Source organism: Gopherus flavomarginatus, chromosome 18 (genome assembly GCF_025201925.1).
Source record: "Gopherus flavomarginatus isolate rGopFla2 chromosome 18, rGopFla2.mat.asm, whole genome shotgun sequence".
NCBI classification, from domain to species: Eukaryota; Metazoa; Chordata; order Testudines; family Testudinidae; genus Gopherus; species Gopherus flavomarginatus.
Genome location: NC_066634.1, coordinates 1,614,529 through 1,639,784, shown reverse-complemented (window position 1 = coordinate 1,639,784; position 25,256 = coordinate 1,614,529). Strand labels below are relative to the sequence as shown.

At 68.2% G+C, this 25,256-nt stretch overlaps 3 protein-coding genes across 8 annotated transcripts in view; 1 reads left to right on the top strand and 2 right to left on the bottom strand.

Moving 5' to 3' along the window:
- The window catches only part of ITIH6 (inter-alpha-trypsin inhibitor heavy chain family member 6), a 32,040-nt gene extending 31,524 nt beyond the window's left edge, over window positions 1-516 (bottom strand). Inside the window, exon 1 of the mRNA XM_050927196.1 lies at window positions 304-516. The gene's annotated coding sequence lies outside the window, so the exon portion shown is untranslated. The remainder of the gene's footprint in view (window positions 1-303) is intronic.
- An 89-nt stretch (window positions 517-605) lies between these two features.
- PFKFB1 (6-phosphofructo-2-kinase/fructose-2,6-biphosphatase 1) lies at window positions 606-11,082 on the bottom strand. 4 transcript variants are annotated; one of them, XM_050927309.1, is made up of 14 exons: window positions 11,029-11,082; window positions 9,582-9,707; window positions 9,256-9,352; window positions 8,663-8,729; window positions 8,505-8,579; window positions 8,181-8,237; window positions 6,495-6,616; window positions 4,805-5,012; window positions 4,160-4,306; window positions 3,938-4,042; window positions 3,344-3,473; window positions 1,738-1,800; window positions 1,455-1,519; window positions 606-699 (listed from the first exon to the last, which is right to left on the bottom strand). In XM_050927309.1, exons 1-14 carry the CDS (start codon window positions 11,054-11,056, stop codon window positions 640-642), a joined length of 1,350 nt encoding a protein of 449 aa, XP_050783266.1. In that variant the 5' UTR covers window positions 11,057-11,082; the 3' UTR covers window positions 606-639. The 4 variants fall into 4 exon arrangements, with proteins under 4 accessions (XP_050783266.1, XP_050783264.1, XP_050783265.1 ...); XM_050927307.1 differs by lacking the exon at window positions 11,029-11,082 and adding an exon at window positions 9,898-10,002 and having other exon boundaries at window positions 9,582-9,693; XM_050927308.1 differs by lacking the exon at window positions 11,029-11,082 and adding an exon at window positions 9,915-10,002.
- Window positions 11,083-13,579: 2,497 nt separating this feature from the next.
- Window positions 13,580-25,256, top strand: WDR45 (WD repeat domain 45). Of its 3 annotated transcripts, none has more exons than XM_050927351.1 (11): window positions 13,580-13,687; window positions 14,731-14,815; window positions 15,066-15,140; window positions 15,241-15,345; window positions 15,691-15,796; window positions 16,538-16,632; window positions 16,719-16,798; window positions 17,005-17,153; window positions 21,750-21,851; window positions 24,506-24,651; window positions 24,730-25,256. In XM_050927351.1, the coding sequence occupies exons 2-11, from the start codon at window positions 14,767-14,769 to the stop codon at window positions 24,837-24,839; spliced, it is 1,017 nt and encodes a 338-aa protein (XP_050783308.1). In that variant the 5' UTR covers window positions 13,580-13,687; window positions 14,731-14,766; the 3' UTR covers window positions 24,840-25,256. The 3 variants fall into 3 exon arrangements, with proteins under 3 accessions (XP_050783308.1, XP_050783307.1, XP_050783309.1); XM_050927350.1 differs by having other exon boundaries at window positions 16,945-17,153; XM_050927352.1 differs by lacking the exon at window positions 16,719-16,798 and having other exon boundaries at window positions 16,945-17,153.

Below are 25,256 nucleotides of genomic sequence, written 5' to 3'. Positions count from 1 at the left end.
GGACACTGCCTTTGCCCCCCAGCACAGCTACACCTCAGCTGCACAGACCCCTCCTCACCTTTCTGGGGAGGGATCTGGGCAGCTTGTGCAAACCCCTCCCTACCAAGTCGCCCCACAGTGGGGTTCCTCTCCACAGAGGGGCTCAGAGGTGAGCTCTGACCCTTGTAATTCACCCAACATTACTTTCAAATAAAGCCCCTTCCCTGTTAGCAGTGGGGTCAATTCTGTTACTCATGGGGTCTTTGCAACAGGCAGCTGGGGAGCCCCAGATCTTAGCACTGCGTAGCTGAGTGGGATGGTTACCTGACAGCTGGGGCTGTGTCTGCCGCTGCTGCGTTCCTTCCCATGGTATTCATGCCCCATGGCGATCACAGAGCCTTGCTGCGTGATTATGATCAGGGCAGCTCCCCCTTGCCGAGCAATTGGCTCAGGCTCTCTGCAGACTCAGGCAGTGTTGCTCGGGGCAGCACCCCCTTGCCAAGTGACTGGCTCAGGCTCACTGTGGGCTAGAAACTCATTAAAAGCCGAGCTCGTGCGGAAATCCGTGTCTCCAGTCTAGCTCCACCACCGTCCTGGGAGAACAGCATCGACTACACAGCAGTGGCAAAGGAGAGGGCTGGCTTTAATGGCCACAAGCAATTAATAGTGGGGGGGCACCGTCCCCAGTGCTTCCTCGGGCTCCCGTGTCACGTCGACATTCTGCAACGAGATCCGGGAGGCCCAGGGTCACGCACGCCTTGCTGGCTGGAGCCGTGCCTGGTCCCATAGCTTTGAGAGCATGAGGGTGTCCCCTCCCTACTCCCGATCATTTAGACTGTTCTCTGGGGCAGGGACTGTCTCGTTAGGGCTGTGTCATGCCTGGAGCCCTGATCTCAGGCAGGGGTGTCTGTGATGAACCCCTGCTGTCAGGTGGGGTGTCAAGTGCACCCCCAGGGATGTTAATGGGGTTAGCACAGTTTACACATGGAGTTTAGTGGCCATGTAGTGGGCTGGGGGGCAGGAAGGAGGCAGTGAGGTGATTTAGGAGCTGGCAGGAAGGGGGCACATCCTGGTTATGGGGGGCCAAATTGACTTTACCTGCACCCCAAGCTGTGAGAAAATTGCCAGACCAAGATCTTCCAAGCGAGGCCATTTGGTGGGCTCCAGGCTGGCCAGAGGGGTGGTCCGGTAGTGCTGGTAAGGGGGGGCAGGCTAGCTTTGTGGGGCAGGTACTGAGATGGGGGTGGCGGTGGAGGGGGGATAGAGGTAATGGTTGTGGGGGGCTTGCAGATCTGCCTCCCCCTCCCAAGGTGGGTGAGGGTTGGAGCAGACAGCAGAAGCTGGGATCCAGGCGTGGAGGATGTTAATTTCACATGGGCTTTTGTCAGTTTCCGGGTGTCCCTCAGTGAGATCAGGACTGGGAGAGTGCACTGGCCTAGCCCCCCAGCTTGGGGGCAGGGGGGGAAGCCACTCACCTGGGGGCGCTCCCGGTGCGTGTTCACAGCCTCCACGTTGAGGAAAATGGACTCCACTTGACAACCTGCCAGCACCCCATAAAGGAGAAGGCCCCTAGATTAGAGCAGAGAGATCCATGCCCCCCCCCTTTCCTCCCTGGGGCAGGGCATATAACTGGATCTGGTCCCCAAGATTGGCGGGGGGAGGGGGGGACCTGCCAGTAGGATGTGAATGGACCCAGAGGGACCCGGCACCTGTCTGAGGGCAGCGGGACGAGCCTGTGGCGGATGGAGATGCACTCACCATATGCCACGGGGGTCAGTTTGAGCACGGTGTGCAGCGGGCATTTCAGATAGGGCAGCTCCTCTGTGGGGAGAGAAGAGGGCAGTTACATGGGGGAGTTTTGGGGTGCACAGGATCCAGCCCATGGGACACACTGTTCCCCATATTCACCACTTTTATATGGTGGTTATATTCTGTATAAAGCCTTGTGAGGTATGCTTTGAAAAGTCATAATCCGCTGAACATCGTTGTCCTGTTAATACACAGACTAACATTGTATAGGGAGTTATGAGATTTGGCTATACGATTGTTACTGATGTGTTATCATTCTGGGCACCACTCACAAGCCAGTTTCCCAGGGACGAAGACACAGGCTTGCCAGCAAAGTGTGAGAGCCATGACCTGTCTAATTGGACATTCAACAGAAGGGGCGGGCGGCTAGACAAAGGCATGTACGTTTGCAGAGTACGTACGTCATGGAACTGCATGAGCCATGAAAAGGGTTAGGATATAAGAAGAGTGGCTCCCTCTCCTCCCCCATCTCTACCCATGGGATCAAAAACCCATCAGTGAACTGGGAGGACTGGTTCGAACTGGATGCTTTCCACTTAGCAGAGGTGATAGACCGTTTGCTTTCAGATCCTATTTAGCTTGGCGAAGTTTAGCAGTTAGCTGGTGCTTTTCTCCTTTTGTTTTCGGTGGTAACGAGTTCGGACTGTTGTGCCTGTGTCACTGCCAGCTCCCCTGCTCCGGTTAGTGCCTGTGTTTTAAGGGTTTATCTAACCCAGCGGGGCTGGGGAGCTCCTCGGGTGAACAGAGGCAGGGGCGTGTTCGTTACCCGGCGATGGAATGACTGACGTTTGCACTGTTCAGAGGGGGTCCCGAGCAGCGGGAGTCGCACGTTTCTGGGGTGCAAGGCTGGGACCGAGGGATGCGCGGGGGTCACCCTGTATCTGTTTGTGCGTGGCTGGGAGAGCAGGCATGGGCCTGGACTGGCTGCTTGCCACCAGCAGAGCGGTGAGAGACGTCTGCGGCTGGAGAATTTACGGGAGAGGCACAAAGGTCAGACTTGCCAAAGGAAAGCACGTTGAGTCCCAAACCAGATTAGAGCGAGCGGTTTCTCTTGCCCCCCGGCCGGTGCGGGTCCGTTACCGTCCTTCATACGCAGGCTTCCCCCTTCACCTCGGGACAGTCTCCTCGGTTCAGGTCTCGAGCTCCTCCACGTTCTTGCTGCTTCCAGCATAGGCGGGGGAGGAGAAAGGCCAGAGCACGATGCCACCGTCCTCTATTTTATCCCCCAGGCCCTGTGCCTGGCGTACGCCAGCCCGGACGTGTCCTGGGGGGGCTCTGCTGAGGCGCAGAGCTGAGCAGTCGCGCTCCCCCCCCCCCCGGTGTGACGCTTACACAGCCCTCTGGCAGCACCGTAAATCCCTTGTTCACCACCCCGCCTGGGTGTGGGTCACTGGAGAACCGGCCATGGCCGACTCCCAGCCTTACAGCCAAGCACACGGTAACGATGGGGCTCAGCACATCATAACCTTTCCTAGATAGCTTACGTGGCCATCCGTGAACAATAGATTTGGGGGTTAGACGGTACAGCATGTCCGGGGGCGGCTTGGGGGGGTACCTGCGCTCTTGTCCAGGAAGTAGGCCAGCAGGCAGCGCATGACGGCCTGATGGCAGATCACCAGCACATTCTCCTGCCGCTCCAGCTCCATGATGACGGGCTCCAGCCGCTGCACCAGGTCCTCATATGACTGGGGACAATTGGGGAGGGGGGAGGCGATGCCAATAAGAGAGACGCTGCCTCCCTCCATCTCCTCTGCCCCCAGCCCAGGTTAACAACAATCATCACCCAAATCTGCCCATAGATTCTACAGTGGCAGGAAGTTCCATGGGCAAAGTGTGTGTGAAAAAATTGCCCCCCTGCATCATGGGGCAGGGAGTTCCACAGGCTGCGTGTTGCCAAATTCATTCTCCTTAGGAAAGCCCCACGGCAGGAGACCCATCACTAAACTCCTGGCAACACTTGCTGCAGGGAGTTCCACTGGCCGAGTGTGCTGCTAAATTCATCCCCCGGAAATACAGTGGCAGTGAGTTCTCCAGGTTATTTATATCTCACTATAATTTGCCTCCAAGATCATGTGGCAGGGAGTTTCATGGGTTACTGACAAGTGAACCCCCCTCATCACTCCAGTCGGGGTGTAGGGCACCCCCTTACCTCCCCTTTGGGATAGCGGTATCGGTACTTGTCTTGATCACGCAGGGCAAACTCCTCCGGGTGATGGGCCTGGATCTCCTCATAGGACATCTCCTCACAGACGCCCTGAAATACCCCACACCATTACCCAGGGGTGGTCGGACACTCAGGCTCTGTCCCCACCTCTGGGAGGGAAGGGGGGGGATCTAGGGGATGGGGGGGCCCGGACACCTGGGTTCTCACCGCATCAATCTCGTTCAGCGCCTTCCACTGCTCATAGGGCACATGCAGGGCCTCGGCCGTCTGGATCGTCCGCTTCATGTGGCTGGTCCACACCTTGAGCTCCCGGATGTTCTGGCTCTCGATGAAGCTGGCCAGGGCCAAGGCAAACTAGGGGGGTGGAGAGGGGGTGACCCCAGGGAGGCCCTGGCTCCCCTCCCTGTGTTGCTGCTTCTAGAACGGGAGAGCCCTGATCCCTGGTAGCAACTGCCCCATCTTAGTCCCCCATCCCCACTTGCTATGGGGGTACGTTTTCCAGCCCCCCAAATGTTTGCACTGTGGGGGTGCCACTGTCATCCAATCCCCACCCCCCAAGTCCCCATATTCTGATCCCTGCCCCACCTGCTCACCGCGGGGGGAGAGCCCCAAGTGCCCCACCCGCTCACCGCGGGGGGAGAGCCCCGAGTGGCCCCCATCTGCTCGCCGCGGGGGGAGAGCCCCGAGTGGCCCGCCCCCACCTGCTTGCCGCGGGGGGAGAGCCCCGAGTGGCCCCCGTGCCCCGCCCCCACCTGCTCGCCGCGAGGGGAGAGCCCCGAGTGGCCCCCATGCCCCGCCCCACCTGCTCGCCGCGGGGGGAGAGCCCCGAGTGGCCCCCGTGCCCCGCCCCACCTGCTTGCCGCGGGGGGAGAGCCCCGAGTCGCCCCCGATGCGCCCCTGCAGGTTGTGCTGGCTCTCGCCGTGCCGGGTCAGGTAGATGGCGCGCGGCGTGACATGGATGTTCATCAGGTAATACACGGTGCGGCTCTGCACGTGGTCCTGCACCCGGTTCACCAGGTACCGGAGCCCCACGTTGAAGATCTTGATGTAGGACAGGGCGCTGGGGGGGAGAGATGAGCAGGGGCTCAGGATGCCTGGGCCCCAGCTCTGGAAGGGGAGTGGGGGCTGGTGGTTAGAGCAGGGGGGCTGGGAGCCAGGACTCCTGGGTTCTCTCCCCACTCTGGGAGGCCAGTGGGGGCAGGTGAGTTAGAGCAGGGGGGGTTGGAAGCCAGGACGCCTGGGTTCTCTCCAGGCTTTGGGAGGGGAGTTGGGGCTGGTGGGTTAGAGCTGGGGGCCGGGAGCCAGGACTCCTGGGTTCTCTCCCAGCTCTGGGAGGGGAGTGGGGGCTGGGAGCCAGAACTCCTGGGTTCTCTCCCCGGCTTTGGGAGGGGAGTAGGGGCTGGTGGTTAGAGCAGGGGGGGCTGGGAGCCAGGGCTCCTGGGTTCTCTCCCCAGCTCTGGTAGGGGAGTGGGGGCAGGTGAGTTAGAGCAGGGGGGGTTGGGAGCCAGGACGCCTGGGTTCTTTCCCCACTCTGGGAGGGGAATGGGGCTGGTGGTCAGAGCAGGGGGTTGGGAGCCAGGATGCCTGGGTTCTCTCCCAGCTCTGGGAGGGGAGGGGGGGGCTGGTGGTTGAGCAGGGGGGGCTGGGAGCCAGGACTCCTGGGTTCTCTCCCCAGCTCTGGGAGGGGAGTGGGGGCTAGTGGTTGAGCAGGGGGGGCTGGGAGCCAGGATCCTGGGTTCTCTCCCTGGCTCTGGGAGGGCAGTGGGGTCTGGTGGTTAGAGCAGGGGGGCTGGGAGCCAGGGCTCCTGGGTTCTCTCCTCAGCTCTGGTAGGGCAGTGGGGGCAGGTGAGTTAGAGCAGGGGGGGTTGGGAGCCAGGACTCCTGGGTTCTCTCCCCGGCTCTGGGAGGGGAGTGGGGGCTAGTGGTTAGAGCGGGGGGGGGGCTGGGAGCCAGGGTTCTCTCCCCACTCTGGGAGGGGAGTGGGGGCTGGTGGTTAGAGCAGGGGGGGCTGGGAGCCAGGACTCCTGGGTTCTCTCCCTGGCTCTGGGAGCGGAGTGGGGGCTGGTGGTTAGAGCAGGGGGGGCTGGGGGCCAGGACTCCTGGGTTCTCTCCCGGCTCTGGGAGGGGAGTAGGGGCTAGTGGTTAGAGCAGGGGGGGCTGGGGGCCAGGACGCCTGGGTTCTCTCCCGGCTCTGGGAGGGGAGCGGGGGCTGGTGGTTAGAGCAGGGGGGGCTGGGGGCCAGGACTCCTGGGTTCTCTCCCCACTCTGGGAGGGGAGTGGGGGCTGGGGGCCAGGACGCCTGGGTTCTCTCCCTGGCTCTGGGAGGGGAGTGGGGGCTGGTGGTTAGAGCAGGGGGGGCTGGGGGCCAGGACTCCTGGGTTCTCTCCCCACTCTGGGAGGGGAGTGGGGGCTGGGGGCCAGGACGCTTGGGTTCTCTCCCTGGCTCTGGGAGGGGAGTGGGGGCTGGTGGTTGAGCAGGGGGGGCTGGGGGCCAGGACGCCTGGGTTCTCTCCCCACTCTGGGCGGGGAGCGGGGGTCTCACCTGTCCAGCTCATCGTCCAGGGGCTGGTAGTGGAGCTGGTAGCACTCGATGCGCTTGAGGAAATCCTCCACCACCTCCTCCCGGTTACAGTCCGTGTAGTCCGGGCTGCTCAGCTTCACTTGCTGCGGGGGGGGGGGGGGACGTCAGGCAGATGGGCCTGGAGCCGAGGGGCCTGCCCCCCCCGTGTGTGGTGGGGGGGCAGCCCTCCCCGCCTGCCTCCCCCCTCCCTGTGTGCGTGGTGGGGGGGACACCCTGGGCCGCCCGCTTCCCCCCTCCCTGTGTGCGTGGTGGGGGGGACACCCTGGGCCGCCCGCTTCCCCCCTCCCTGTGTGCGTGGTGGGGGGGACACCCTGGGCCGCCCGCTTCCCCCCTCCCTGTGTGCGTGGTGGGGGGGGACACCCTGGGCCGCCCGCCTGCCCCCCAGTGTGTGTGTGTGTGTGTGTGAGGGGGACACACCCCGGGCCTCCCGTCTCCCCACATGTGTGTCTGGGGGACACCTTGGGCTGCCTGCCTGCCTCCCCCCCCCCGGGGATGTGTGTGTGTGTGGAGGGAGGGGGGACACCCTGGGCCGCCCGCCTGCCCCCCAGTGTGTGTGTGTGTGTGTGTGTGTGTGTGTGTGTGGGGACACACCCCGGGCCTCCCGTCTCCCCACATGTGTGTCTGGGGGACACCTTGGGCTGCCTGCCTGCCTCCCCCCCCCCCGGGGATGTGTGTGTGTGTGGAGGGAGGGGGGACACCCTGGGCCGCCCGCCTGCCCCCCAGTGTGTGTGTGTGTGTGTGTGTGTGTGTGTGTGGGGACACACCCCGGGCCTCCCGTCTCCCCGCATGTGTGTCTGGGGGACACCCTGGGCTGCCTGCCTGCCTCCCCGTGTGTGTGTGTGTGAGGGGGGAGGGGGGACACCCTGGGCCGCCCGCCTGCCCCCCAGTGTGTGTGTGTGTGAGGGGGGAGGGGGGACACCCTGGGCCGCCCGCCTGCCCCCCAGTGTGTGTGTGTGTGAGGGGGGAGGGGGGACACCCTGGGCCGCCCGCCTGCCCCCCAGTGTGTGTGTGTGTGAGGGGGGAGGGGGGACACCCTGGGCCGCCCGCCTGCCCCCCAGTGTGTGTGTGTGTGTGTGAGGGGGACACACCCCGGGCCTCCCGTCTCCCCACATGTGTGTCTGGGGGACACCTTGGGCTGCCTGCCTGCCTCCCCCCCCCCGGGGATGTGTGTGTGTGTGGAGGGAGGGGGGACACCCTGGGCCGCCCGCCTGCCCCCCAGTGTGTGTGTGTGTGAGGGGGGAGGGGGGACACCCTGGGCCGCCCGCCTGCCCCCCAGTGTGTGTGTGTGTGAGGGGGGAGGGGGGACACCCTGGGCCGCCCGCCTGCCCCCCAGTGTGTGTGTGTGTGTGTGTGTGTGGGGGGACACACCCCAGGCCTCCCGTCTCCCCGCATGTGTGTCTGGGGGACACCCTGGGCTGCCTGCCTGCCTCCCCCCCTCCCGGGGGTGGGTGTGTGTGGAGGGAGGGGGGACACCCCGGGCCGCCTGCATCCCCCCTATGTGTGTGTGTGTCTGTGGAGGGGACACCCCGGGCCGCCTGCCTCCCTCCCCCGGCTGTGTGTGGGGGGGGACACCCCGGGGCCGCCCACCTCCCCCTGTGTGTGGCAGGGACATCAGGACGGCCAGGTCCCGGGGGGTGTTTCTCTCACTGTGATGTTCTCCTCTATGATATCTGGGTCGTCACAGATGGACTCGATGAAAAACACCTGGGGGGGAGGGAGGTGTTAAGGTGGGTCTAACAGTGACTGGAGATCCCAGCGCTGCCCAATTCCCCCTTCAGCACCCCCGCCTCCCAGCAGTGCCCCCAGGGCTGCGCCCTTCCCCCCGGCAGTGCCCCCAGCCAGACACCCCCCTCCCAGCTCTGCTAGCTTCCCCCACTGGTGCCCCCAGCCAAGGCCCCAAAGTACTGTGGCCTTCCCCTGCAGCAGTGCCTTGGGCCAGACGCATGCCCCCCACCCCCCGCATTCCTTCACCTTGTAGCCATGGTCGCTGGCGAACTGCAGGATCATGTTCCTTCGCTCCCGGGTCGTGTTGGTGGCATCGAACACCTGAACATAGAGCAGGCATGAGGCCGGGGTAGATGGGCCCACAGGTCTGGCTGGGGGGGAGGAAGGGGGAGGGTCCCTCTTACCGCGACCTGTCCCTCCTCCCGGCTGAGATAAGTGTGGACATCTTTCAGAGCGGCCAGAGCGCACTGCCTGGGGGGGCGAGGGAGGGGTGAGACCCTTACACGTACCCCAGACCTCCCCCAGGCTGTGCTGCAAACTTCCCCCCAGCAGTGCCCCCAGGCGGGGTCAGCCCCAGCGCGGCGAGCTTCCCCCAGCAGTGCCCCCAGGCGGGGTCAGCCCCAGCGCGGCGAGCTTCCCCCAGCAGTGCCCCCAGGCGGGGTCAGCCCCAGCGCGGCGAGCTTCCCCCAGCAGTGCCCCCAGGCGGGGTCAGCCCCAGCGCGGCGAGCTTCCCCCAGCAGTGCCCCCAGGCGGGGTCAGCCCCAGCGCGGCGAGCTTCCCCCAGCAGTGCCCCCAGGCGGGGTGTCCCCCAGTGCCGCGAGCTTCCCCCAGCAGTGCCCCCAGGCGGGGTCACCCCCAGCGCCACGAGCTTCCCCCAGCAGTGCCCCCAGGCGGGGTCACCCCCAGCGCCACGAGCTTCCCCCAGCAGTGCCCCCAGGCGGGGTCACCCCCAGCACCGCGAGCTTCCCTCAGCAGTGCCCCCAGCTGACCCCCTCACCTGCGAATGTGCATGGCCTCCTGGTTATCTGGCCGGAAGAACTCGTAGTTCTGGTAGGTCTGCACGGCCTCGCGGCGGTACTGCCCCACGTTGAACACTGCAGGGAGAGTGGAGGGTGGGCCGGGGTCCCACAGCTCCCCAGGACACCCTCCTCAACAGACACCCACCCTGTCCCCTAATTCCCTGCCTCCACAATCGGACACCTGCCCCCCTGCCCGCTCCACAGCTCCCTCCCCCCAGAGATCTCTGTTCCAGCCAGCTCCACTGACCCCCCCTTAGAGACTCCAGCTGACCTGATCCTCACCCCCCATCTCCTCTGAACCCACCCTTGGTGGAGATCCCAATCCAGTTCAGGTAGTGGGTCAACTTCTTGGAGATATAGGTCTTCCCACGGGCTGGCAGCCCCACCAGGATCACCATAGTGGGTGAATTGGTAAACTGAGGCACAGCAGCTGTTGGGGGGGAGAACAGACACTGTTAGCGATGGGGGCTAGAGCCAAGACCCCCAAACCAAGCTGCACCATCAAATCCCCCCACCCTGAGGTCTGAACCCCCTAGGGGACAGGCCCCATGCCCCATGCCGTGCCCCTCTAAGCCAGCCAGTCCCTGCCCTGAGGCCGGACAAGAGCCAGTGCCCCCTACAGGCCACCCCGACTCACACCCCCTGCGCTGGTGCAGCCGGTTGCTGGCATGCGGGATCCACACTTTCTGCAGCGGCGTCTGGGTGAGCTCCCCCACCTCCGACATCCTGCCCCCCTTGGAGCTCACCAGGCACCTCAGCCCCACAGGCTGCCCCTTGCCCTGGGACCAGCTAGTCCCACCCTCTGGGCAGCCTGCCGGGGAGACGGGACACCAAGATCACTGACCCCCGTCTGTGTACGCTGCAGATAACACTGATCCCCGCCCCCTGAGCCAGCCAGTCCCTGCCCTGGGGCCAGATGGGAGCCAGCACCCCCCAGAGGGGACAGGCCCCTGCCCCATTCCCCACCCCCTGAGCCAGCCAGTCCCTGCCCTGGGGCCAGATGGGAGCCAGCACCCCCCAGAGGGGACAGGCCCCTGCCCCATTCCCAGCCTCCCTGTGCCTGTCCAGACAGTGGGTCCCCTTTTCCCAATCCCCCTGCCCGCTTCCCGTGCTGATCATCCGCGTGCCCTGGAGCCCTGCCAGCGCACCAGGCTCAGGACCAAAGGCTGATGCCCCCTCACAGAGGGCGGCCGGAGATCAGGGAGGCCATTCCCTCGCCAAGCGCAGAATGGGGCAGGGGCAAGGGGCGCTTTCCCCAGGCTCTCAATCTCCTGCCAATCTGGGGCTCTGGCAGGCCAGCTCCAGACCCACCCCAAGCGTGACTCCTCCAGCACCGTCACAGCAAGAGCGGACCGGACTGGGGGAGGTCGGGGGAGGTCCCCCCAGGGGGAAATGGGGGGGGGCTCTTGGAATTCTCCGTATCTAGAGGACAAGCAGCTTCACACCTAAGCAGGCCCAATGCCAAGGATGTGGCCGGGTGCATTAAAAAGGATCAGGCTTTGCCTGCTCTAACCAGCAGATCCTGCTCCCCTCCCTGAACCAGGGAGAGAACCCAGGAGTCCTGGCTCCCAGCCCCGCCCCGCCCCCGCACTAACCAGCCGATCCCACTCACTGCCCAGAGTGGGAGAGAGAACCCAGGAGTCCTGGCTCCCAGCCCCGCCCCCCACTAACCATTACCCCAACCCTCCTGGCTCCCAGCGGAGACCCAACTCAGACCAAGTGTTACCTTGTCAGGCTCTTTGCTTCCTTACCTGGTATCCTCGTTGGCTTTTGCTCCATGGCTCAGGACTTGGGGGGAAAGGGGGATCAAGTGGGTTGGAGAAGGGGGGCCTGGGAGTCTGGCTCCTGGGGGTCAGTAGGGGGTATCGGTAGGACGGCTTGGTCAGCCCCCCATCGACTCAGTGGAAGCAAAACAAACCAGGGAGCTGTTCCATCCAGACCCATGTGCCCCTCTGGAAAGGTCACAGCTAATATTACACCTGGCATGGGAGAAAGGGGGGCGGGGAGCCAGGACTCCTGGGTTCTCTTCCCTGCTCTGGGAAGCAGAATTAGGAAGGTCATAGGATTACCTCCCCCGCCCCCATCAGACACAAAGTCCCCTGCCAGCCCAGCATCCCCCAGGTGCCCCTGAAGCCCCACCCCCAACACACATAATTGTATTGGCTCCTCCCCTTTTCCACACCTCTCACAGGTGTGTTGGGGAGGAGCGATACTAATGACTGGGGGGGCGGGGTGGAACTCCTGGCTGCTCCAGACCCACCAGGGGGCGCTGCGGGGAGCAGGGGCAGCACAGGCATAGACTGCAGGAGACAATCCCCCTGCTCTAACCATTAGCTGCCACTCCCCTCCCAGAGCCGGGAAAGAACCCAGGAGTCCTGGCTCCCAGCCCCCCCTGCTCTAACCACCAGCCCCCACTCCCCTCCCAGAGCCGGGAGAGAACCCAAGAGTCCTGGCTCCCAGCCCCCCCTGCTCTAACCACCAGCCCCCACTCCCCTCCCAGAGTAGGGAGAGAACCCAGGAGTCCTGGCTCCCAGCCCCCCCTGCTCTAACCACCAGCCCCCACAGAGCCAGGGAGAGAACCCAGGAGTCCTGGCTCCCAGCCCCCCTGCTCTAACCACCAGCCCCCACTCCCCTCCCAGAGTCGGGAGAGAACCCAGGAGTCCTGGCTCCCAGCCCCCCCTGCTCTAACCACCAGCCCCCACAGAGCCAGGGAGAGAACCCAGGAGTCCTGGCTCCCAGCCCCCCTGCTCTAACCACCAGTCCCCACTCCCCTCCCAGAGCTGGGGAGAGAACCCAGGCATCCGGGCTCCCAGCCCCCCCTGCTCTAACCACCAGTCCCCACTCCCCTCCCAGAGCTGGGGAGAGAACCCAGGCATCCGGGCTCCCAGCCCCCCCCCGCTCTAACCACTAGCCACCACTCCCCTCCCAGAGTTCGGGGGAGAACCCAGGAGTCCTAGCTCTCAGCCCCCCCCCACGCTAACCACTAGCCACCACTCCCCTCCCAGAGCTGGGGGGAGAACCCAGGAGTCCTAGCTCCCAGCCCCCCATCCTCTCACCATTAGACCCCATTCCCCTCCCAGAGCTGGGAGAGAACCCAGGAGTCCTGGCTCCCAGCCCCCCCTGCTCTAACCACCAGCCCCCACTCCCCTCCCAGAGCCAGGAGGGAACCCACGAGTCCTGGCTCCCAGCCCCCCAGCTCTACCCCACCAGCCCCCACTCCCCTCACGGAGCCGGGAGAGAACCCACGAGTCCTGGCTCCCAGCCCCCACCCCGCTCTAACCACTAGCCACCACTCCCCTCCCAGAGTTGGGGGGAGAACCCAGGAGTCCTAGCTCCCAGCCCCCCATCCTCTCACCATTAGACCCCATTCCCCTCCCAGAGCTGGGAGAGAACCCAGGAGTCCTGGCTCCCAGCCCCCCCTGCTCCAACTACCAGCCCCCACTCACCTCCCAGAGCCGGGAGAGAACCCACGAGTTCTGGCTCCCAGCCCCCTGCTCTAACCACTAGCCACCACTCCCCTCCCAGAGTTGGGGGGGAGAACCCGGGAGTCCTAGCTCTCCGCCCCCCCCACGCTAACCACTAGCCACCACTCCCCTCCCAGAGCTGGAGGGAGAACCCAGGAGTCCTAGCTCTGAGCCCCCCCCTGTGCTAACCACTAGCCACCACTCCCCTCCCAGAGCCGGGGGGAGAACCCAGGAGTCCTGGCTCCCAGCCCCCCCTGCTGTAACCACCAGCCCTCACTCCCCTCACAGAGCCGGGAGAGAACCCACGAGTTCTGGCTCCCAGCCCCCTGCTCTCACCACCAGCCCCCACTCCCCTCCCAGAGCCGGGAGAGAACCCACGAGTCCTGGCTCCCAGCCCCCCCCCGCTCTAACCACTAGCCACCACTCCCCTCCCAGAGTTGGGGGGAGAACCCAGGAGTCCTAGCTCCCAGCCCCCCCTGCTCTAACCACCAGCCCCCACAGAGCCAGGGAGAGAACCCAGGAGTCCTGGCTCCCAGCCCCCCATCCTCTCACCATTAGACCCCACTCCCCTCCCAGAGCCAGGGGGAGCACCCAGGAGTCCTGGCTCCCAGCCCCCCCTGCTCTAACCACCAGCCCCCACTCCCCTCCCAGAGCTGGGAGAGAACCCAGGAGTCCTGGCTCCCAAGTCTCTATGGGGGGGCGGGGGGGGCGGTGACTACGTCTTTTGACATGCGGGGGGATGTTTGGCTTTTTGCCAGTATCCAAGATGGCTGCCAACCGACGTTATTAAGGGCAACGTAGCTCCGCTGCCAGCGTCCAACATGGGCGTTCAGGCTTCACTCATCGTCCAGGTCGGTCACGTGACGAGCTGTCAGCGTCCGTTCCCCTGTGTGACCCGGCAGAACCAGATCAGCTGGTGTTTGCCTCCCACCCCGCTTCGTGCGGGGTGAGCAGGGGCTGGGCTCGTGGGGGGCAGTGGGGGAGGTGGGGCTGGGCTGGGGGGCTGGGCTCGTGGGGGGCAGTGGGGTAGGAGGGGGTCTGGGCTGGGGGGCTGGGCTCGTGTGGGGCAGGTGGGGCTGGGCTGGGGGGCTGGGCTCGTGAGGAGCAGTGGGGCAGGGCTGGAGGGCTGGGCTCGTGGGGGGCAGTGGGGCAGGTGGAGCTGGGCTGGGGGGCTGGGCTCGTGGGGGCAGTGGGGCAGGTGGGGCTGGGCTGGGGAGCTGGGCTCGTGGGGGGCAGTGGAGCAGGTGGGGGTGGGGGGCTGGGCTCGTGGGGGGCACTGGGGCAGGTGGGGCTGGGCTGGGGGGCTGGGCTCGTGGGGGGCAGTGGAGCAGGTGGGGTTGGGGGGCTGGGCTCGTGGGGGGCACTGGGGCAGGTGGGGCTGGGCTGGGGGGCTGGGCTCGTGAGGGGCAGTGGGGCAGGTGGGGCTGGAGGGCTGGGCTCATGGGGGGCAGTGGGGCAGGTGGGGCTGGAGGGCTGGACTCGTGGGGGCAGTGGGGCAGGAGGGAGTCTGGGCTGGGGGTCTGGGCTCATGGGGGGCAGTGGGGCAGGTGGATCTGGGCTGGAGGGCTGGGCTCCTGGGGGGCAGTGGGGCAGGTGGGGCTGGGCTGGGGAGCTGGGCTCGTGGGGAGGTGGGGCTGGCCTGGGAGGTTGTGATTGTGGGGTCAGTGGGGCTGGGGAGATGGATCTGGGGGCTCGGGGATGCTGCCGGGGGAAGGGGCAGGGATGGGGGACACCCAGATAGAAAGATAGTGGTGGGAGTGGGGGATTCGGGGAGGGGTGAGGCGGTTGGGGCAGAGTGGGGCAGGGGGATTTGGGGGGCCATGTGTCTGTGTCTGTGGAGGACAGTGGCTGGGGCAGACACTGGGGGATTATTTGGGGGCAGCGCGATCATGGGGGATCAGTGGGGTTTGTGGGATCTGGGTGGGGGGCACCCAGCTGGCCATGGGGGGCTGGAGCACAGCCTCACGCGCCCCTCACCCCACTCCTCAGTGCCGGTTGCTTGGATCCAGGGGCCCCTCCTGCAGCATGGCGCAGCAACGCGGGGTGAACAGCCTGCGTTTCAACCAGGACCAGAGTAAGCAGCACCCCTGAACCTCGCCCCCCCCCCCGGGAGAACCCAGGAGTCCGGGACCCCACTCCCCTCCCAGAGCCAGGGGGAGAACCCAGGAGTCCGGGACCCCACTCCCCTCCCGGAGCCAGGGGGAGAACCCAGGAGTCCAGGACCCCACTCCCCTCCCAGAGCCAGGGGGAGAACCCAGCCATCCGGGAAGCCCCTTCCCCCGGGGTGGGCTGGGGTTTAACCCGCTCTCTGCCCCTCCTTCTAGGCTGCTTCTGCTGCGCGATGGAGTCCGGGGTGCGAATCTACAATGTGGAGCCGCTCATGGAGAAAGGGCACCTGGGTAAGGATGGGGGGTGGCCTGATGGGGAGGGCAGGGAATGGGGGGGCTGGCTGGGGCGGTGAGAGGCATTGGACTGCACCCCGATTTCCTACCTCCTCAGATCACGAGCAGGTGGGCAGCGTGGCCCTGGTTGAGATGCTGCATCGATCCAACCTCCTGGCCATTGTAGGGGGAGGAGGGAACCCCAAATTCTCAGAGATCTCAGGTATGTATCGGGGAGGGGCCTGGGAGCCTGGACTCCTGGGTTCTCTCCCGGCTCTGTGAGGGGGGGGGGGGAGGGGGGCTGGTGGGTCAGAGCAGGGGGGCTGGGAGCCAGGACTCTTGGGTTCTCTCCCGGCTCGGTGGGGAGGGGAGGCTGGTGGTTAGAGCTGGGGGGGATGGGGGCTGGGAGCCAGGACTGCTGGGTTCTCCCCAGCTCTGGGGGGGCGGGGGGTGGGCTGGTGGGTCAGAGCTGGGGGGGCTGGGATCCCAGATTCCTGGGTTCTCCCCAGCTCTGGGGGGGGGGGCCTTGAGGGTAGCACTCTCTGCTCTCACCCATGTCCCCCTCCAGTGCTGATTTGGGACGACGCCCGCGAGGGGAAGGGAGGCAAAGACAAGCTGGTTCTGGAATTCACCTTCACCAAACCTGCCCTGGCTGTGCGCATGGGACATGACAAGTGAGTGTGAACCCAGGCGTCCGGGCTCCCCTCCCCACTCTGACCACCAGCCCCCACCCCGAGCCGGGGAGAACCCAGGCGTCCGGGCTCCCCCCAACTCTGACCACCAGGCCCCACCCCCTGAGCCGGGGAGAACCCAGGCGTCCAGGCTCTCCCCTACTCTGACCACTAGACCCCGCTCCCCCTCCCAGAGCCAAGGAGAACCCAGGAGTCCTGGCTCCCAGCCCCCCTGCTGTAACCACCAGCCCCCACTGCCCTCCCCGAGCTGGGGAGAACCCAGGAGTCCTGGCTCCCAGCCCCCCCTGCTCTAACCACCAGGCCCCACTGCCCTCCCCGAGCTGGGGAGAACCCAGGAGTCCTGGCTCCCAGCCCCCCCTGCTCTAACCACCAGGCCCCACTGCCCTCCCCGAGCTGGGCAGAACCCAGGAGTCCTGGCTCCCAGCCCCCCCTGCTCTAACCACCAGGCCCCACTGCCCTCCCCGAGCTGGGGAGAACCCAGGAGTCCTGGCTCCCAGCCCCCCCTGCTCTAACCACCAGGCCCCACTGCCCTCCCCGAGCTGGGCAGAACCCAGGAGTCCTGGCTCCTGGCCCCCCCTGCTGTAACCACCAGCCCCCACTGCCCTCCCCGAGCTGGGGAGAACCCAGGAGTCCTGGCTCCCAGCCCCCCCTGCTCTAACCACCAGGCCCCACTGCCCTCCCCGAGCTGGGCAGAACCCAGGAGTCCGCGTTCTTGTGTTTCAGGATCATCATTGTGCTGAGGAACCGGATTTACGTTTATTCCTTCCCGGAGGACCCCACCAAGCTCTTCGAGTTCGACACGCGGGACAACCCCAAAGGTAGAGACCCCCCCAGTGTGATGCCCTCTCCCCCCAACACCTGCATGCCCAGCCCGGTGCCCCCCAGCCTCCTGCTCTCCCCCCAGGGCTCTGCGATCTCTGTCCCAGTCTGGAGAAGCAGCTGCTGGTGTTCCCCGGGCACAAGTGTGGCAGCCTACAGCTGGTGGTGAGTGGGGGGCATGGGGGGAGAGGGGGATCCATGTCCCTTTCCACGGCGGGTCCCTGGTCGGGGGGGGCACTCTGAGGCTGGGGGAGCGGAGGGGGGCTGCGCTCTCTGGGGCAGCCCGGTCTCAGCCCCACCCGCACCCCCAGGACCTGTCGAGCACCCAGCCGGGCACTTCGTCAGCGCCGTTCACCATCAACGCCCACCAGGGCGAGATCGCCTGCGTCTCCCTCAACCAGCCGGGCACTGTGGTGGCATCGGCCTCCCGCCAGGGCACCCTCATCCGCCTCTTCGACACCCAGAGCAAGGAGAAGCTGGTGGAGCTGCGCCGGGGCACGGACCCCGCCACCCTGTACTGGTGAGACCCCCCGGCCCTGCCCCCTCGCCTGGGCACGGACCCCCCCGGCCCTGCCTGCTCCCCTGGGCACAGACCCCCCTGGCCCTGCCCGCTCCCCTGGGCACGGACCCCGCCACCCTGTACTGGTGAGACCCCCCGGCCCTGCCTCCTCGCCTGGGCACGGACCCCCCCGGCCCTGCCTGCTCCCCTGGGCACGGACCCCCCCGGCCCTGCCCGCTCCCCTGGGCACAGACCCCCCTGGCCCTGCCCGCTCCCCTGGGCACGGACCCCGCCACCCTGTACTGGTGAGACCCCCCGGCCCTGCCTGCTCCCCTGGGCACGGACCCCCCCGGCCCTGCCTGCTCCCCTGGGCACAGACCCCTCCGGCCCTGCCTCCTCGCCTGGGCACGGACCCCCCTGGCCCTGCCCGCTCCCCTGGGCACGGACCCCGCCACCCTGTACTGGTGAGACCCCCCGGCCCTGCCCGCTCCCCTGGGCACGGACCCCGCCACCCTGTACTGGTGAGACCCCCCGGCCCTGCCCCCTCCCCTGGGCACGGACCCCTCGGCCCTGCCCGCTCCCCTGGGCACGGACCCCGCCACCCTGTACTGGTGAGACCCCTCATCCCTGCCTCCTCCCCTGGGCACGGAGCCCCCCGGCCCTGCCCCCTCCCCTGGGCACGGACCCCGCCACCCTGTACTGGTGAGACGCCCCGGCCCTGCCCCCTCCCCTGGGCACGGACCCCTCCGGCTCTGCCTCCTCGCCTGGGCACGGACCCCCCCGGCCCTGCCCCCTCCCCTGGGCACGGACCCCTCCGGCTCTGCCTCCTCGCCTGGGCACGGACCCCCCCGGCCCTGCCCCCTCCCCTGGGCACGGACCCAGCCACTCTGTACTGGTGAGACCCCCCGGCCCTGCCCGCTCCCCTGGGCACGGACCCCCCCGGCCCTGCCCGCTCCCCTGGGCACGGACCCCGCCACCCTGTACTGGTGAGACCCCCCGGCCCTGCCCCCTCCCCTGGGCACGGACCCCCCCGGCCCTGCCTGCTCCCCTGGGCACAGACCCCTCCGGCCCTGCCTCCTCGCCTGGGCACGGACCCCCCCGGCCCTGCCTGCTCCCCTGGGCACAGACCCCCCTGGCCCTGCCCGCTCCCCTGGGCACGGACCAAGCCACCCTGTACTGGTGAGACCCCCCGGCCCTGCCCCCTCCCCTGGGCACGGACCCCCCTGGCCCTGCCTCCTCCCCTGGGCACGGACCCCGCCACCCTGTACTGGTGAGACCCCCCGGCCCTGCCCCCTCCCCTGGGCACGGACCCCGCCACCCTGTACTGGTGAGACCCCCCGGCCCTGCCCCCTCCCCTGGGCACGGACCCCTCGGCCCTGCCCGCTCCCCTGGGCACGGACCCCGCCACCCTGTACTGGTGAGACGCCCCGGCCCTGCCCCCTCCCCTGGGCACGGACCCCTCCGGCTCTGCCTCCTCGCCTGGGCACGGACCCCCCCGGCCCTGCCCCCTCCCCTGGGCACGGACCCCTCCGGCTCTGCCCCCTCCCCTGGGCACGGACCCCCCCGGCCCTGCCCCCTCCCCTGGGCACGGACCCAGCCACTCTGTACTGGTGAGACCCCCCGGCCCTGCCCCCTCGCCTGGGCACGGACCCCTCCGGCCCTGCCTCCTCGCCTGGGCATGGACCCCCCCGGCCCTGCCCGCTCCCCTGGGCACGGACCCCTCCGGCCCTGCCTCCTCGCCTGGGCACGGACCCCCCCGGCCCTGCCTGCTCCCCTGGGCACGGACCCCCCTGGCCCTGCCCGCTCCCCTGGGCACGGACCAAGCCACCCTGTACTGGTGAGACCCCCCGGCCCTGCCCCCTCCCCTGGGCACGGACCCCCCTGGCCCTGCCTCCTCCCCTGGGCACGGACCCCGCCACCCTGTACTGGTGAGACCCCCCGGCCCTGCCCCCTCCCCTGGGCACGGACCCCGCCACCCTGTACTGGTGAGACCCCCCGGCCCTGCCTGCTCCCCTGGGCACAGACCCCTCCGGCCCTGCCTCCTCGCCTGGGCACGGACCCAGCCACCCTGTACTGGTGAGACCCCCCGGCCCAGCCCCTTCCCCTGGGCACGGACCCCCCAGCCCTGCCCCTTCCCCTGGGCACGGACCCCCCCGGCCCTGCCCCCTCCCCTGGGCACGGACCCCTCCGGCCCTGCCCCCTCCCCTGGGCACGGACCCCGCCACCCTGTACTGGTGAGACCCCCCGGCCCTGCCCCGTCCCCTGGGCACGGACCCTGCCACCCTGTACTGGTGAGACCCCCCGGCCCTGCCCCCTCCCCTGGGCACGAACCCCCCCGGCCCTGCCTGCTCCCCTGGGCACGGACCCCGCCACCCTGTACTGGTGAGACCCCCCGGCCCTGCCCCGTCCCCTGGGCACAGACCCCTCCGGCCCTGCCTCCTCGCCTGGGCACGGACCCTGCCACCCTGTACTGGTGAGACCCCCCGGCCCTGCCTCCTCCCCTCGGCACGGACCCCGCCACCCTGTACTGGTGAGACCCCCCGGCCCTGCCCCTTCCCCTGGGCACGGACCCCCCCGGCCCTGCCCGCTCCCCGGGGCACGGACCCCGCCACCCTGTACTGGTGAGACCCCCCGGCCCTGCCCCCTCCCCTGGGCACGGACCCCCCTGGCCCTGCCTGCTCCCCTGGGCACGGACCCCCCTGGCCCTGCCCGCTCCCCTGGGCACGGACACAGCCACCCTGTACTGGTGAGACCCCCTGGCCCTGCCCCCTCCCCTGGGCACGGACCCCCCCAGCCCTGCCTGCTCCCGTGGGCACGGACCCCGCCACCCTGTACTGGTGAGACCCCTCGGCCCTGCCTCCTCCCCTGGGCACGGACCCCCCCGGCCCTGCCTCCTCCTTTGGGCACGGACCCCGCCACCCTGTACTGGTGAGACCCCTCGGCCCTGCCTCCTCCCCTGGGCACGGACCCCCCCGGCCCTGCCTGCTCCCCTGGGCACAGACCCCGCCACCCTGTACTGGTGAGACCCCCTGGCCCTGCCCCTTCCCCTGGGCACGGACCCCCCTGGCCCTGCCTGCTCCCCTGGGCACGGACCCCGCCACCCTGTACTGGTGAGACCCCCCGGCCCTGCCCGCTCCCCGGGGCACGGACCCCGCCACCCTGTACTGGTGAGACCCCCCGGCCCTGCCCCCTCCCCTGGGCACGGACCCCCCTGGCCCTGCCCGCTCCCCGGGGCACGGACCCCGCCACCCTGTACCGGTGAGACCCCCGGCCCTGCCTCCTCCCCTGGGCACGGACCCCCCCGGCCCTGCCTGCTTCCCTGGGCACGGACCCCGCCACCCTGTACTGGTGAGACCCCTCGGCCCTGCCTCCTCCCCTGGGCACGGACCCCCCCGGCCCTGCCTCCTCCCCTGGGCACGGACCCCCCCAGCCCTGCCTGCTCCCGTGGGCACGGACCCCGCCACCCTGTACTGGTGAGACCCCCCCGGCCCTGCCCCCTCGCCTGGGCACGGACCCCCCTGGCCCTGCCTGTTCCCCTGGGCACGGACCCCTCGGCCCTGCCCCCTCCCCTTGGCACGGACCCCACCACGCTGTACTGGTGAGAGCCCCCGGCCCTGCCCCCTCCCCTGGGCACGGACCCCTCGGCCCTGCCCCCTCCCCTTGGCACGGACCCCACCACGCTGTACTGGTGAGAGCCCCCGGCCCTGCCCCTTCCCCTGGGCACGGACCCCCCCAGCCCTGCCTCCTCCCCTGGGCACGGACCCCCCCGGCCCTGCCTCCTCCCCTGGGCACGGACCCCGCCACCCTGTACTGGTGAGACCCCCCGGCCCTGCCTCCTCCCCTGGGCACGGACCCCCCCGGCCCTGCCTGCTCCCCTGGGCACGGACCCCGCCACCCTGTACTGGTGAGACCCCCCGGCCCTGCCCCCTCCCCTGGGCACGGACCCCGCCACCCTGTACCGGTGAGACCCCCGGCCCTGCCTCCTCCCCTGGGCACGGACCCCCCCGGCCCTGCCTGCTTCCCTGGGCACGGACCCCGCCACCCTCTACTGGTGAGACCCCCCTGGCCCTGCCCCCTCGCCTGGGCACGGACCCCCCCGGCCCTGCCTCCTCCCCTGGGCACGGACCCCGCCACCCTGTACTGGTGAGACCCCCCGGCCCTGCCCCCTCCCCGGGGCACGGACCCTGCCACCCTGTACTGGTGAGACCCCTCGGCCCTGCCCCCTCCCCTTGGCACGGACCCCGCCACGCTGTACTGGTGAGACCCCCTGGCCCTGCCCCTTCCCTGGGCACGGACCCCCCCGGCCCTGCCCCCTCCCCTGGGCACAGACCCCGCCACCTTGTACTGGTGAGACCCCCCGGCCCTGCCCCTTCCCCTGGGCACGGACCCCCCCGGCCCTGCCTCCTCCCCTGGGCACGGACCCCCCCGGCCCTGCCTGCTTCCCTGGGCACGGACCCAGCCACCCTGTACTGGTGAGACCCCCGGCCCTGCCCCCTCCCCTGGGCACCAACACCTCCCAGTGGGGGGGTCATTGCTTGGGAGAACTTGCAGCACCCAGGGGGCACTGCTGGGGGAGACTGCGGCTCTTGGTAACCCCCCCCCCCCCAATCTCCACAGCATCAACTTCAGCCACGACTCGTCGTTTCTCTGCGCGTCAAGCGACAAGGGGACGGTTCACGTCTTCGCCCTGAAGGACACGCGCCTCAACCGCCGCTCCGCGTAGGTACCCCCCCGGAACCCCCCCACTGCATAGGTACCCCCCAGGAACCCACCACCGCCCTCAACCGCCGCTCCGCGTAGGTACCCCCCCGGAACCCCCCCACTGCATAGGTACCCCCCCGGAACCCACCACCGCCCTCAACCGCCGCTCCGCGTAGGTACCCCCCCGGAACCCCCCCACTGCGTAGGTACCCCCCCCGGAACCCACCACTGCCCTCAACCGCCGCTCCGCGTAGGTACCCCCCCGGAATCCCCCCACTGCATAGGTACCCCCCCCCCGGAACCCACCACTGCCCTCAACCGCCGCTCCGCATAGGTACCCCCCGGAACCCCCCCACTGCATAGGTACCCCCCCCCGGAACCCACCACCGCCCTCAACCGCCGCTCTGCGTAGGTACCCCCCCGGAACCCACCACCGCCCTCAACCGCCGCTCCGCGTAGGTACCCCCCCGGAACCCCCCCACTGCATAGGTACCCCCCCGGAACTCCCCCACTGCGTAGGTACCCCCCCGGAACCCACCACCGCCCTCAACCGCCGCTCCGCATAGGTACCCCCCGGAACCCCCCCACTGCGTAGGTACCCCCCCCCCGGAACCCACCACCGCCCTCAACCGCCGCTCCGCGTAGGTACCCCCCCAGAATCCCCCCCCTGCATAGGTACCCCCCCGGAACGCACCACCGCCCTCAACCGCCGCTCCGCGTAGGTACCCCCCCGGAACCCCCCCACTGCGTAGGTACCCCCCCCGGAACCAACCACCGCCCTCAACCGCCGCTCCGCGTAGGTACCGCCCCCCAGAACCCCCCCACTGCGTAGGTACCCCCCCCTCGGAACCCACCACCGCCCTCAACCGCCGCTCCGCGTAGGTACCCCCCCGGAACCCCCCCACTGCGTAGGTACCCCCCCCCGGAACCAACCACCGCCCTCAACCGCCGCTCCGCGTAGGTACCGCCCCCCAGAACCCCCCCACTGCGTAGGTACCCCCCCCTCGGAACCCACCACCGCCCTCAACCGCCGCTCCGCGTACGTACCCCCCCGGAACCCCCCCACTGCGTAGGTACCCCCCCCCGGAACCCACCACCGCCCTCAACTGCCGCTCCGCGTAGGTACCCCCCCCCGGAACCCCCCCACTGCGTAGGTACCCCCCCGGAACCCACCACCGCCCTCAACCGCCGCTCTGCGTAGGTACCCCCCCGGAACCCCCCCACTGCGTAGGTACCCCCCCCGGAACCCCCCCCAAGCGCTTCTCCACGTAGGTACCCCCCCTCAACCGCCGCTCCGCATAGGTACCCCCCCCACACTGCATAAGTACCCCCCCCCGGAACCCACCACCGCCCTCAACCGCCGCTCCGCCTAGGTACCCCCCCGCAACCCCCCCCCAACCGCCGCTCCGCATAGGTACCCCCCCTCAACCGCCGCTCCGCGTAGGTACCCCCCCACTGCATAGGTACCCCCCCCGGAACCCCCCCACTGCGTAGGTACTCCCCCCGGAACCCACCACCGCCCTCAACCGCCGCTCCGCGTAGGTACCCCCCCCGGAACCCCCCCACTGCGTAGGTACCCCCCCGGAACCCACCACTGCCCTCAACCGCCGCTCCGCGTAGGTACCCCCCCGGAACCCCCCCAACCACCGCTCCGCATAGGTACCCCCTCGGAACCCCCCCCCAAGCGCTTCTCCACGTAGGTACTCCCCCTCAACCGCCACTCCGCATAGGTACCCCCCCCCCCCACACTGCATAAGTACCCCCCCCGGAACCCACCATCGCCCTCAACCGCCGCTCCGCGTAGGTACCCCCCCGGAACCCCCCCCCAAGCGCTTCTCCACGTAGGTACTCCCCCTCAACCGCCACTCCGCATAGGTACCCCCCCCCCACACTGCATAAGTACCCCCCCCGGAACCCACCATCGCCCTCAACCGCCGCTCCGCGTAGGTACCCCCCCCGGAACCCCCCCCAACCGCTGCTCCGCATAGGTACCCCCCCTCAACCGCCGCTCCGCTTAGGTACCCCCCCACTGCATAGGTACCCCCCCCGGAACCTCCCCACTGTCCCTCAACTGCTGCTCTGTGTACGTACCCCTCCACCCCCAACTGCTACCCCACATATGTACCCGCCTCCACAAACCGCCCCGCCTCAACTGCCGCTCCACATACGTATCCACCCCCAGGTACCCCCCCAAACCGCCCTACCTAAACCTCCTCATATGTACCCCCCCCGGAACCCCCCTGCCACCACCACTCTGCGTGGGTCCCCCCCGAACCGCCCTACCTAAACATCCTATGTAACCCCCCCCCCGGAACCCTCCCGCCGCTGCTCTGCATAGGAACCCCCCCGGAACCGCCCCACTGCATATGTACCCCCCCCAGACCCACCTGCCCCGCCTAAACCACCGCTCCGCATAGGTACCCCCGCAGAACCCCTCCACCGCCCCTCAATCGCTGCTCCGCGTAGGTAACCCCGCAGAACCCCCCGCCCCGCCCCAACCACTGCTCCACATAGGCACCCCCCCTGCACTACGTAGGTGCCCCACCCCGCCTCAACTGCCGCTGTATGTAGGTATCCCCCCTGGGCCCCCCTCTGCCCACTCAGATCCCCTCCCAGGGGCCTCCCCACTGCTCAGGTGCCCCCGCTGCCCCCCCTGACATGTCTCTCCCCAGGCTGGCACGTGTGGGCAAGGTGGGACCAGTGATCGGCCAGTACGTGGACTCGCAGTGGAGCCTGGCCAGCTTCACGGTGCCAGCGGAGTCGGCCTGCATCTGTGCCTTCGGCCGCAGCTCCGCCAAGACCGTCAACTCTGTCATTGGTCAGTGGGGGGCAGAGCGAGGGGGGAGGGTAGGGGTCCCTCCTCCCATCTCAAACCTGTGTCCCGTCACCCCCACAGCAATCTGCGTGGACGGCACCTTCCACAAATATGTCTTCACGCCCGATGGCAACTGCAACCGCGAGGCCTTCGACGTATACCTGGACATCTGTGACGACGATGACTTCTGAACCCCCTTGCACCAGGGCCCCCACCCGAGGCCGGAATCGTGGGGGGGTGATGGACTTCCAGCCATGGGAACATTAAACTCCAGTTGTGAGATCCACCACCCCTCCTGCTCTCGCCTGGCACTGAAATGCAGCCACCTCTGGGGTGGGGCAACAGCTGCACGTAACATTGCACTGGAAGGGCTCACCCAGTGCTGAGCTGCAGCTCAGTTTGAAACAGCTGGGGCGTGATGGGAATTGAATCCAGAGCCCCTGGTTTCACACTCAGCTGGCTGGAGAGGAAATAGCCTGGCTTCTGCCCTCTGCTGCTGTTCCCTTCACCTACAGGCACGGACACACCCCAGCCTCAGTCGCATTGTAATACGCTGTAACCCCCACCCCCATTTACCGCTTACGTATGGTTATATTTTGTACAAAGTA